We start from the raw sequence: 12416 nt of genomic DNA on the forward strand, positions 1-12416 counted from the left end.
TTAATACTATATAAATTCTATATCACCTAATTTCATGCTTCTTACCTCTGGGATAGGAGTTTCTGAAATTCCTAATAAGTCCAGTTCGAAACGTCTGAATTCGTCCGTCAAAATATTGATATGATAATTATTTTTTAACGTTGTAACACTCCAATCTACAATATTCAAGTTCTTCAAATCATCGAAATTATGATAGCAACAGAAAAGCAATGATACCGTATACCAGTGCTGGACGGAGACCAACACATCTTCTCAAGTCTGTACCGAAGCGTTTAAGCCGGTTTAGAACCGGACAGCAAGAAATCCCTGAGACCTTCAGTACGAATGGAGGCTTTTTGCAATTATTGGTCCATCTTGGTCACAATATGGTTTTCAGTACTTGGTGATGCTCTCCTACCAACAAGAGTCGAAATCCTGCACAGACAATCTCAAGCCTATTACCTCCAACTTATTATATTTACATGCCTACAAATATTATGCTACTGCGACGAGGCAACCTATAGTAGATAATTTAGCTAGAAAGAGAATTTTCAGCCCCAAAACGCCCGCAAAAACAGACCAAGCCCGGAAGAATTATCCATTAACCAGAATCCCCTGCGAATGCTGTGGTATTTACTAGACTGTAGTTTTCTCGAGGGGCGCCACTCCTCGTAATATTTTGCGATGGACATCAGAGCTTAGGCATTTTTTTCCGAAACGCATCGTGAGATCGTGGCACCTTTCAGATAGTTTCTGAAGCCTCAGTTTCTGCAGGCTGTCCTCATAGGATGTATAATTTGCCCCAAGCATTATTTGGCACGCCCGCTTCTGAATATTTTCAAGCTTTTCGGTTAAGGTTTCATGATTGTGTCATAGTTATTTTTGCTTACTTTTATCTTCCAGAAATAGTCGGATCTAAATCTTTTTTTGAGGCAAAATAAATTAACAATTTTTCAAGGACAAATATAGTCTCGAACTGTGTTTTAAAACTAGATTTTGAAAAACACATCTGGCATCCGCATACCTTGGCATACTCTGGCATACCTTGAGATTTTTTGCTATAATTTCCTAGTTTTCATCGCTCTTGCCCTCTCCCTCCCAAAGCAATTTGAACCATTCCAAAATAAAACCCTGTGTCCCCCCCTCTAAAAATACAGTTTTTAAAGTATTGTTAAACCCATAATTTTTACGACCTTATATGTATATTTGTGACATGAGAAGGAAGGGATCACGCAACAGCGTATATAATTTAAAGAATGATTCAGCTGAAGCTGACCTAGTTAGTCTCAGCATGGTCATATCTAGGGTTGTTGGGGTTATCCGTTGGATCCCCCCTCCCCCCCCAAAATTCGTAAAAATTAACAAAAATACATATAAACAAATTTGTGTTACATTTTGTAATTTCCCCCCCCCCCCCGAACAAAATAGACCCTCCCAACAAGAATCCTGAATACAGCCTTAAGTCTCAGAGTGTTAATCTATTCCCAGTTGTATGAACGTTTTGTTTTTTTCGTTCCGTTTCGACGTGTTCGTTTCGTTTACTAAATCTATAGAAGTATCCATGGTGCTTTAAAACTACGTGTGTTCCACTAGTTAATGAGTTAGCAAACTGTTGATCTGTATCGGTGTTGCCCGTTATGCCTAGAGTAATAGAAAAGTATTTTCCAATGAGGTTGTCAATGTATAGAAAACAACATTGTGTCCTACACAGTTTGACTTCTGTTATGGTTATACTACCGTGGAAGTAGTGATAACAAGTCTGGTAAATTCAGCTGTTTAATCTGAGGACCAGGCACGTAGGTAGATTTTTTCAGGGGTGGGAGAATACTTACAAAGTTAATTTGTATAATAAGTACCTAGAAATTTATAAAGATTTAAGATATTTGGGGGCGAGGGGGGGATGACCCTCCTGTGAACATCCCTACTGAGATAATTTTTGCTATTTTTTAGATATTATTAAGCTCTTTTGACGCTGTCACGTATGAAATTTTGCTGAAATGACTTTACAATAACATTTGTGCAGTTTTTCCCCAAGAAGAGACAATGAAGGGTTTAACTAAGAATATTCAAGTTTCTGGGAAGGAGAGTGAGCAGTAGTGTCAATTCACGAAAATTTAGTGATAGTTGTCGGCAAAGCCGTCGTTTTTCATTTTTTTTTTTTATGCAAAAAGGTATTTTTCTATGTCTAAGGGGACAATAAATCTAAGGAAACACAAAATCCTTCCTCCCAATGGACGCCAGTGTTATTCATAAAATAAGCCGTAAATTAGGTATGTATATAAAATATCAGGGGCGGGGCATGTGTCCCTCTCCCAAGATTCAATTTCACTCAGAGTGATATCACTTTAACCTCCCCACCCCCATCCCGTTACTACCTTGAATACCAGATTTGATAATACCCCTCTCCATTTATGCAGAGACAAGTTTTAGAAGAACTGAAAACTTACGATGGCAAAGAAGAACCGGATTATACCTCCTGGTTTAGGAATCGTAAGAAGCGATCATTATATTGGTGGCCGAAGTCCTCTACTACTTCTGAAGTATTTTCGAACACAGGTGTAACCGTACTCACCAATGGGATGGTATATTACAAAGATGATGCGAGTAAGTTTTTCACTTTTATTTATATGTGTATGTCAAGGTTTGCAGCAAAAAAAAAAAAAAAAAGAAAAAAATCCTGTCGCGTGCAGAAAATGGTCTGCGTAGCGCATTTACCGATGTCCTGATTCCCCGCCTTTTGGCGAGAGTGCAATGCATGGTTGGGGTTAAATCATCTGACATTCCCTGTGTTTTTCCTCAAATTGCTCCAGGTACCTATTTGGAGATGGGTTGACTCTGACTGAGCTTACAGAGTCACACCACTGACCCCTGTTTCTAACTAAATAATCAGCGATACCAGGACTCGAACCACTGTCCTTTCGGACACAGGATTGCAATTTGTCCTTACGGCGGGATCTGCGGCCAAAGGTCCTACAATAAACCTTATTTGCCGCTATTTACCCCACTTCTCCGCCATCTTGTAAAGGATGCTCTGGGGATTGCTTCAAACCGACACACCAAAGTAAAGAATCAATAAAATGAATGCCAAATCAAATGATGGTAAATCAAATTCAATCTTTTCATGAAAGAAACAAACAGTAAAAATTTGCTAAATTAAAAAAAAGTTTAAAATACACTTTAGAATCGATGCAATTTGGCGGTAACCTCTTCTGTCGTTTTTTTTTATACATTCTCACCCCACTAAAAACGGATGATGCATCTAGTATAATTGCGGAAGATTACTTTGACTTGACTTGACTTGACTTTATTTAACAAAATAATACGCATAAATTTTATACAAAGGAGAAGAGAGGAATCTCGTAATGTCTCCTTTATCAAACAACAGGGGAAAAAAAAAATACACTTCCCGCTAACATAACATCAGAAAGAAAAGAAAATTTGATAATAACATAACACCATTTAAATTAAAATTAAAAAAAAAAAAAAAAAAAAAAAAAAATACATAACTTAACTATCGACTCACGGAGATAGGGATGGGATTTACTTAACAATTTATAAATAAATCAATTCTACAATCAATCCCCGCTACTGTAGGCTGAAAGGACCATCTTTTTCAATTTCTTTTTATATATGTATAGTGATGGTGATTCACTTACTAATTCAAATAACTTATATTTATTCGCAATATGAGGAAGTTGATATCTTAAACTTAATCTGGATCTCTCAATTCTAACAAACGGGAAAAGAAACTTAATCCTAGCTCTTGATAAAAGGCTATGTTTATTTTCAACCAAAAGTTTCATACTATTGAAAAAATGATCTTTATGTTGGATTTTCAAAAACCATATGCCCAAATTAAGGTGCAAAATTTGTTGTAAATCCAGAATATCAAGAAATAGAAAAGATGTTTTAATTTCAGATAATTCCTCTGTCTTCCTAGGGTGTGCTAAAAAATGGTCCAGAATTCTTATTGATTTATTTTGAACAATTTGGAGTCCTCGTAAATGTGAAGGGAAAGTCAGCATCCAAAAAGTCGAACAATACTGGAAATAACAATCAATTAATGAAAAATATAAAGTTCTAATGATTTGTTATGGAAACAGAAACTTTATTCTATGCAAACAACCGAGATTCCTGGACACTGTTGCTTTAAGTTTACTAATATGCGTCTTAAACGACAGAGTTGAATCAATATAAATACCTAAATATCTAAATAAATCCACTCTTTTTATGGAGGAAGCTCCATTATTAATACTTTGAAATGACACACGCTTCACTGACCTCGATCTTCTCCCAAAAACCATAAATTCCGACTTCTCTAAATTAGGTATTAATCGGTTATCATGAAACCAAGAATTTACATTCAAAGCAACAGTCTCCAAGGACAATCGTAGGTCCTCCTCGTTGCCCGCCCTCAAACTAATTGCTGTATCATCCGCAAACAATATTGGTAACTCATCACCTGAGGGCATGCAATTTGGAAGATCATTTACATAAATCAAAAAAAGTATCGGCCCCAGTACAGATCTTTGCGGTACCCCTATATTTTCTAACGGGAAAATATGAGATGATTCTTCACAAACTTGGACTTTCAAACTTCTTTCAGATAAACACGATCTCATTAAATCCAGAGCTTTTCCACGGATTCCTATATTTTCAAGTTTATCAAAAAGAATTGCATGATCTATTGTATCAAAAGATTTTTTTATGTGAAAAAAAATACTTGCCGGCATATAACTATCATCCATAGCCTCTGATAAGACATGACGTAAAGCAGCTACTGCTTGCTCTGTTGATCTACCACTCAAAAAACCAAACTGATTAGGAGAAAAAAACTTATGCTTTACCAGAAATGAAATAAATCTACTTTTTCTTATCTTTTCAAAAACTTTAGAAACAGGTCATAAAATAGTAATAGGCCTATAATTTTTTGGGTTATCTTTATCACCTTTTTAAACAAAGGAAAAATTTTAGCTACTATAAGACAAACTGGGAAAAATACATTTTTTATACAAGAATTAAAAATATATAAAAGCGGCTGAAAAAGTACACCAGCTAATTCTTTAAACAGAGAAGTCGATATACCATCACCTCCTGCCGAAAATCCCGACACACAAAATTGGAGATTCAATAAAAATGATTTTACAGGTTATAGGACCGTAATTTTAATGGGAATAATTGCTTTTGCCTTTTTAATGATTGTATTTGGCTTTCGATGGAAATTTCCATTGCAGTCTTTTCCTGTATTTTTGATCTATATATTGTGCAACTCATTAGTAGTTGAAATTTTGTGCGGAAAGAATCTAGGGATTTGTAGAGTAACATACATCCGAGCCCATCCCTTCCCCAGAAAACTAGGATTTTTATGATATATCTCTAGCTAAATTTTTCACATGGTTTGGGTTTTTTACGTGTTAATACGTATAAGTATTATTAAGTTATTTCTTTAATTTAATCTTGAATTACTGGTCGCCAAAATTCAGAAATAACACTTCGCTATATCATATTCTGAAATAGGAACTTGCGCTAGAATGGGTACCTGCCCTCCCTCACCTCTCACAAGTCTTCATATGTTTACGATTTGTCTGATAACCTCCTACTTATTTCTTTTTAATTCCCACGTTTTTGCCCTTTGAGGTTTGCCCCATTTCCCTCCTAAAATGTCTTCCCTAAAAAGAAGCAAATGCCTATTCGTAATTTTATTTTCTCTTCCAAAGACTGGACAATTTAGATTCAGAAATAAACCGAATATACTATTTTAATAGAGAGAGAGAGAGAGATTTATTGTAAACAAACAAACAATTTAACATCAGTTTAGCGGCAACCCCAAGAAGTAAAAACTTGTCCAAGGGGTTGGCAAAAGTACACTAACATAACAAAACAAAAAACTACCTATCTATATCACAGTACCCAAACTGCACCACAAACCTTACACCTTAACATTGTCATTAAATTTACTATCATATTCATAATCATAATCATAATCAACATCCCTAGGAGCCATAAATATTTACGAATACATACATATAATACATATAATATATATATATATATATATATATATATATATATATATATATATATATATATATATATATATATATATATATATATATATATATATATATATATATATATATATATATATATATATCATATACTACTCTTTAATTACTATCTTAAACGAAGAAATGTCACCTATATTTTTTATATTTTGATCAAGATGGTTCTAACTTCTGATCCCCCTGTGATGCAAAGAAAATATCGATCGGGCCGAAACATCCAGCGGAATATTAATCTCTACAGATGACCTAGTATCATAATCATGGACGGAAGATCTCAGGTCTGCTAAGCTATCAAAACACGGGAGGTTTATACTCTTTGAATCATAAAAATGAATAGAAGTGTATACAACTCCCGTAATCCGGAAGCTGGCAGTATCTTTACACGCTCATAAGCGTTTCGTACCGAATCCCGAGGTTATAGGCCATCTAACAGCCGAACAGCGTTGTTTTGTAGAACTCGAACTCGGCAGAACAATAGAAGGAAATGTTCCAAGCCAAACGCTACTACAATACAATATATATGGATGGATAAGGGAAAAATAAAGAAGGCGCATAACAAAGGAGAGAAATAATGCTTAAGTTTTCTCATTATAACCAGGTTATGAGACACAGTTTTACAAACATAATGTACATGGTACATGGCAATAGACTTAAATGTTTGGATATTGGGCTATATACAAAACCAATTGTTCGTTTTTCATGTAAAATCAGGACCTTCAAGCAAGTCTGGTTTCTTTAGTTGGCAATTCGTGTGATGGATTGTCGTGTGATAATAGCTAGCTTTTTGTTTTAGTTTACTACCGTTCGGCATTTGGCGATGGTAGAGCCATCTATGAAGCGATGGCGAATGATCACAGTCCGACATTTGTAAAAGCCCCTAATTCTTTCAAAGCTGGCATTACACTGCGTCACGAATTCCCTGAAACCTGGCTTTGGATAAATAATCGGACTGAGTAGGTGACACTCCGAGTGATGCCTGCAAATGATTGCCCCCCCCCCCTATGTTCTATATGTTGGTGATGCGTTTCCTTTTCCGTCATGCACATTATTCTTTTGTTCTTCTAATATGCATGCTCCTTATTTGAAATTTTGGTAAAATAATTGTTAAAATTCAGCTTCTCGAAAATTTTTGGACAGATTTGACTAAATCATCTATTGGTTTAATTAAAGTGAATGATTGCCTGCCTGTTGGTACTTCGATTTTTTCTTCGGGGTGCAAGTTATCTCTTTTTTCTTCTAATCTGTGCGCTCCATATTCGAAATTTTTTGTAAAATTGCAAAAATTTGTCTTAAAAAAAAATCTGTTCACATTTGGGTTAACCAGCCAAACCGAAGCGATTGATGGCCAGCCCGTTTTCATTGATGGTGATGCGTTCTTTTTTTTATATACAAGCTCTTCTTTTTTATCTTATAATTCGTTTGCTCTGTATTTGAAACTTTCGGTAAAGTCGTTGTTAAAATTCGGTTTTGGAAAAAGTCGACTGGTCGAGTCAGCTTTCGATTGAATTTTGAGCGAATGATTGCTGATTTTTTTTTCTCTACTTCTCTAATTCGCATGTTAGTTGCGGTTAAAACGCATGTTAATTGTTAATGTTAATTGTCGGTAAAATTCGGCCAGTAAAATTCGGTTTCGGAAGAAAAATTCGGCCAGAAAATCAGCTGGTTAAATTAGCTTTGATGTAACCAGAACAAATGATTGCCTATCTCAAATCGGTTCAGTATGGTGAAATCAGCTATGATAAAATTTATAAGCCTTACGAATGATTTTAAATGTTAATTGCATGCTCTTCTGCTGGTTACAAGTTTTTTTCTTTTTCATCAATCCATATCCTCCATATCTCATCATCTATATACTTACTATATTGATTTTCTGTAATGGTTATATATTTTAGTAGGGAGAATACCGCCCCCCTCAAACACCGCCCGACATATCCTCCCGTGGACCCCCCTCCCGCCGAAAACTCTCCCTGACAATTTTTCCCACATGTAAAATAATGATAGTAATTTTCTTAGAGTATTGTAGAGTATTCATAATTTAATGAGGATACTTCATTCTAGAATATTCATTACAGAATCTGGAGTGAAGAGTGTAGAGTTTTAAAATGTAGGGTATTCATTACACGATGTAACAAGGAACGCTTAACTTTTACCCAAAAAGCATGACGAAAAGGGAATCGAAATGACGAAATAAAGCAATAAGATAAAGTAAATTCAGGAGAAATGACAAAAAAGAGAGGGTGAGCTGTAAGGGTAAACTAGTTAAAAGATGGCAAGAAAAAAGGCAGGAAAGGAAACACGCTCCATTGGATGCGTATCCGATGGTCTATGCAAGGCCTTATATTGGGGGGAGGGTACCTGGTTACACCTCTCCTAAATTTATGTCTGACTAGTAATAAAATAACAAAAATGCAAATAAACAGTATTTTACATTTTTTATAATTGTTAATATTATTACTTATATCTATAGGCTATAGATAAAATGAATTTGATAAAATAGGTAGAGTAAACAACACTATATATTTGTATTTTGAATTTAGTTTTGTACCGAAGTATTGCTTTTGATGATGACCAGCTGATGCTAGAAGCCAAGGAGACAAAGCTTCAACTTGTTGGTACAACTGGAATACGAGTCCGTAAGAATTTCCCAGAAACCTGGCTCTGGGAAACATATGAATCTGGGTATTTTTCTAGTTTTCCGCTGATCAAATCATATCAAACTAACTGCTTCCGCGCTAGGCCTTAATGAGACCAATACTCTCTTAATAGGGGCTATACATAATACTTCAAAAGGAATAATGTGTAAAGGTTATATTTCATACAGGTTATATTATTGTGTGTGCAAGTTATGTATAAGTAAAATGATGCCGTTCCGGTTGGTATATTAAGCTGATTTTTCCTTTCACTCTAGGCAAATATATTTAAAATATTATGTAGAATTTGAATATTAATTCCTTTTAATTTTAAAATGATGGGGAAAAATGAAAATGAGATCTGAAATGTTGAAATCAGAATTGGAACCGTAAATTATTGAATTTGAACATTTGAAAGACACATCACAATCCAAATTTACTCTTTTTTGCAAGGATATTTATTTTTTTTTGTTCTGTTTTTAGAAGGGTATTATGTAATGAAATTTATTCTTGTTTAACTCAAATAATAGGGGTAGCTTAAGGGTGGAAAGTTTCTAGTGTCTAAATCCACCAGCAGCTAGGATTTGGCGTTTCTTGGCATTTTTTTGAAACTTCGTATTTCTGGTTTTTTAGAGACTGAAATAAGACACTTATTATTGCGCTAATCCTGCCAATTACATTAATTTTGTCTTTTTACTATATTTAAGCATGCCAAGGAACGCCAACCGCTAGATGTCGTCTGTAATTTTGTTTTGACATTACGTCAGTTTCCACTCTTATAAATTACCCATGTCCTTTGGTCCACCCTATTAATTATAATTTTTTTTTGTTTAAAAACGAGTCTATATTACTTCAGTGAAGCTATGGCTACGAAAATCTATACAGATTTTCTAAATCTATTTAGAAATCTGTATCCGGAAATCTACATGAAGCTAAGGCTACGGAAATCTTATCACATTACTGTGAAACAAAAAATAATCAAAAAGTTGATATTTACTATTCCTATTTACCATTTCCCTTATTACCTTTTTACTTTTTACTATTACTATTCCCCCGTTACGAAGCTTAAGTCGTAATAATTTCTCAACAGATACTTTCACACGACCTACGGCAGCACCGCTTCCTATTGGTCGCCCCATATTACCCAAAGGGGTACCATCGGTTAGAGTGGACAAAGGACCGCCCCTTTCTCTTCGTCCGTTGACACGACCTCCTTTGGCTGGCCCTTATGCTTTCTCTTGGATACCCAAACCTAAAGATAACAGACCTAAGGTCTACCTTCGGAAGGACATACGGCCGACTTGGATTTTTGAATCTTTAGATACAGGGTAAATTAGTTTGAACTAATTCAACAACCGCCATATCTAATATACGTAAACTATTTTAACCGCTATTTTTTGCAAGTAACAATTTCAGTTTTTTCTTTTTCTAATCTATAAATATGCTTATAATCAGAGACGAGAGAGGCAATGAAAGTGCCTGAAATTTCCTCTATGAAAAAATGATCTTTGGCTTTTGTGATGTTCAAACAATTCACTTTATAAAATAGAGAATAAATAGAAAAAGAAAAAATGAAAAATCAAAATAGAGAATCTGATCGCTGAACTTCTTCTTTTTATGCAATTAAACGACGAAAATGATGTTGTATGGCAGCAAGTTTTGCTTCCTGAGTTCATCAGAAAACAAAACCTTTAGACTTTTTGGTCCCGTGCGGCTCTCATGGGATAGCTACTCTGTCAAATATTGTTCCATTTAGCAATGCCTCAAGATTTTGCACGCGGCGCGTTTTCAGCCGCATGTGCATCTAGCTGTCATGTACGTCTCCCTCAGTTTTCCTTACACTACCTCACTTACTCACCCTAAAATTTCTATCACTAACGTCATTTAATGAGAGCTTGTTGACGCTGTCAGTTGGTTCTGTGGTTACAAGACGACGTTGGTTTGCGCGCTGCGCTGTTATTGACAAGATTTATTCTTGTCAAGATGACAAGATGTTTTCCTCTTCCACCAGGAAAAAACTTCATCTCAACCAGAGGTAAATTGTAAATTAAAAGCATTAATTAAGGTATGCTAATTAAAAAAAAAACATTGATGTGTTGAAATTTGCTGGAATTTTGCAGATGAAATTTCCGGAATTTCTCCAATTACTGGAATTGCTTGTTTGTGTTCTTCCCTCTTGTAATCGTTATGTATTAGCTCTAAAAACAGTCCGATAGAGGAGTCAGAAGGTCTCTCAAGTCCACCCTAATCGATGCTACCCTCATGTTCTTCTTCCTACTTTGCAATAATTTGATATTATCTTTTGTTTTTACACAATCCTAATTATTCTACTCCATTTTTCTTCAGCTTATTGCGAGTTTTTTTGTACGCTTATTTGGGTTCTGACTAACGGTGACTGAGCTTTGTACTGCATGCTTTATTTTTGTCTTTTAATGTATTTATTTTTTTGTTTCTTTTAGCTTTTAGGTGAGTTATAGGATCCTTTTCAAAAGAAAGGAATTTGTCATAATTTAAACAAAAAAGAAAGTGAAAACCGGTTCTATATTGTGGATAGCTAAATAAGAGTTTTTAAGGCTTAGTTAAACGTGGGCCTTTCGTTAAACGTTTTACAGCGTCCTGGTACTACCTGTGAAAGAACTTTCGGATATACGGCGTCCGGATCCGTGACGGGACATGAAAAATTCTAATGTTATGTGTCACTCAAACACATGCTTGGTTTTGGATTATAAGTTGATGGGAACTGCCCAGTTTAGGCGCTCTTTGAGGGATTCTTGTAGCCAGGCCTGTGTATTTAAATCTTAATTTTAATCCTTAATTTTAATTTAATTATTTAATTACTTAATTTTATTTAATTTAATTTATTAATTTAATTTAATTACTTAATTTAATTTAATTCTTAATTTTAAATCTTAATTTTCATCTTAGTGATTAATTCCTCATTTCATTTTGATAAAGATAAATAAGTAAGTAGGACAAATACATCGGTGCATATCGGGGGTTCAGGATTGGTGCAAATCGATGCCTCAAACAGGCTGGTAGTTTATGATTGTGGGTTGATGGAAATTACCCTGTTTAGACGTTCACCGTTCGATACCTTAAGAATCATTTTACGAGTCTCAGCGACGGGTGATCGTCTTAAAGGCAAAGGGTCTATTAGCGAATTTTTAAAGCATAACAGGGAACTTACAATATAAATAATATGTCCCCTGTGTGGGCAAGGTTTTAAGTTAAAACGGGTAGCACCACAAGTAACCCCCCCTCCCAAAGCTGTCAAATCATTCTAATGATATTTCCTTTTAACTCATTTTTAACGCTTTCAAGCATGCATGGTAGAATCTTTTTAGGGACTTCCGTTTCCTGAACTTTAAAAAGAAAATTCTGCTTCACTCAATCGAAAAAAAGAATCAAACTTTTCTATTATCAAACCCGAATATCTCTGTCTCCAGCCCAAAAGAGGAGAAATTCAATGGTTTTTCTAAGATTTCCGTGAAAGTAAATTTAGGTTTTGAGTTTTATGTCGTTAATTCGAATCTCTTATTCAAGCTCTACAAGTTATTTTAAGACCGCCCAATCAACTCAAAACGGTTTGGCCACACAAATTAAAAAAATGTTTATAATGAACGGGAATGGGCGATTTTTTAAAGCACCACATTCTTCTAACGGATTCTTTTAACCATGCCTATGTATTAATATCTTAATTTTCATTAATATCTTTTTTTGATCCCGAAATCAAACTCGGCCC

At 34.9% G+C, this 12416-nt stretch overlaps 1 protein-coding gene across 4 annotated transcripts in view; it reads left to right on the forward strand.

Annotated features, from left to right (window-relative positions):
* The window catches only part of LOC148945404 (CD109 antigen-like), a 135106-nt gene that overhangs the window by 88095 nt on the left and 34595 nt on the right, over positions 1-12416 (forward strand). For 2 of the 4 annotated variants that reach the window (XM_089099330.1, XM_089099329.1), the window contains exons 11-12: positions 2397-2583; positions 9765-10002. In XM_089099330.1, coding sequence (XP_088955456.1) covers positions 2397-2583; positions 9765-10002 — 425 coding nt within the window. Of the gene's footprint in view, positions 1-2396; positions 2584-6837; positions 6998-8581; positions 8724-9764; positions 10003-12416 lie in introns of all 4 variants that reach the window. The other 2 variants (XM_089099331.1, XM_089099332.1) reach the window with 2 other exon arrangements.

This window comes from Artemia sp. Qi Xiang Cuo, chromosome 13 (assembly GCF_049724085.1).
Source record: "Artemia sp. Qi Xiang Cuo chromosome 13, ASM4972408v1, whole genome shotgun sequence".
In the NCBI taxonomy this organism is placed as follows: Eukaryota; Metazoa; Arthropoda; class Branchiopoda; order Anostraca; family Artemiidae; genus Artemia; species Artemia sp. Qi Xiang Cuo.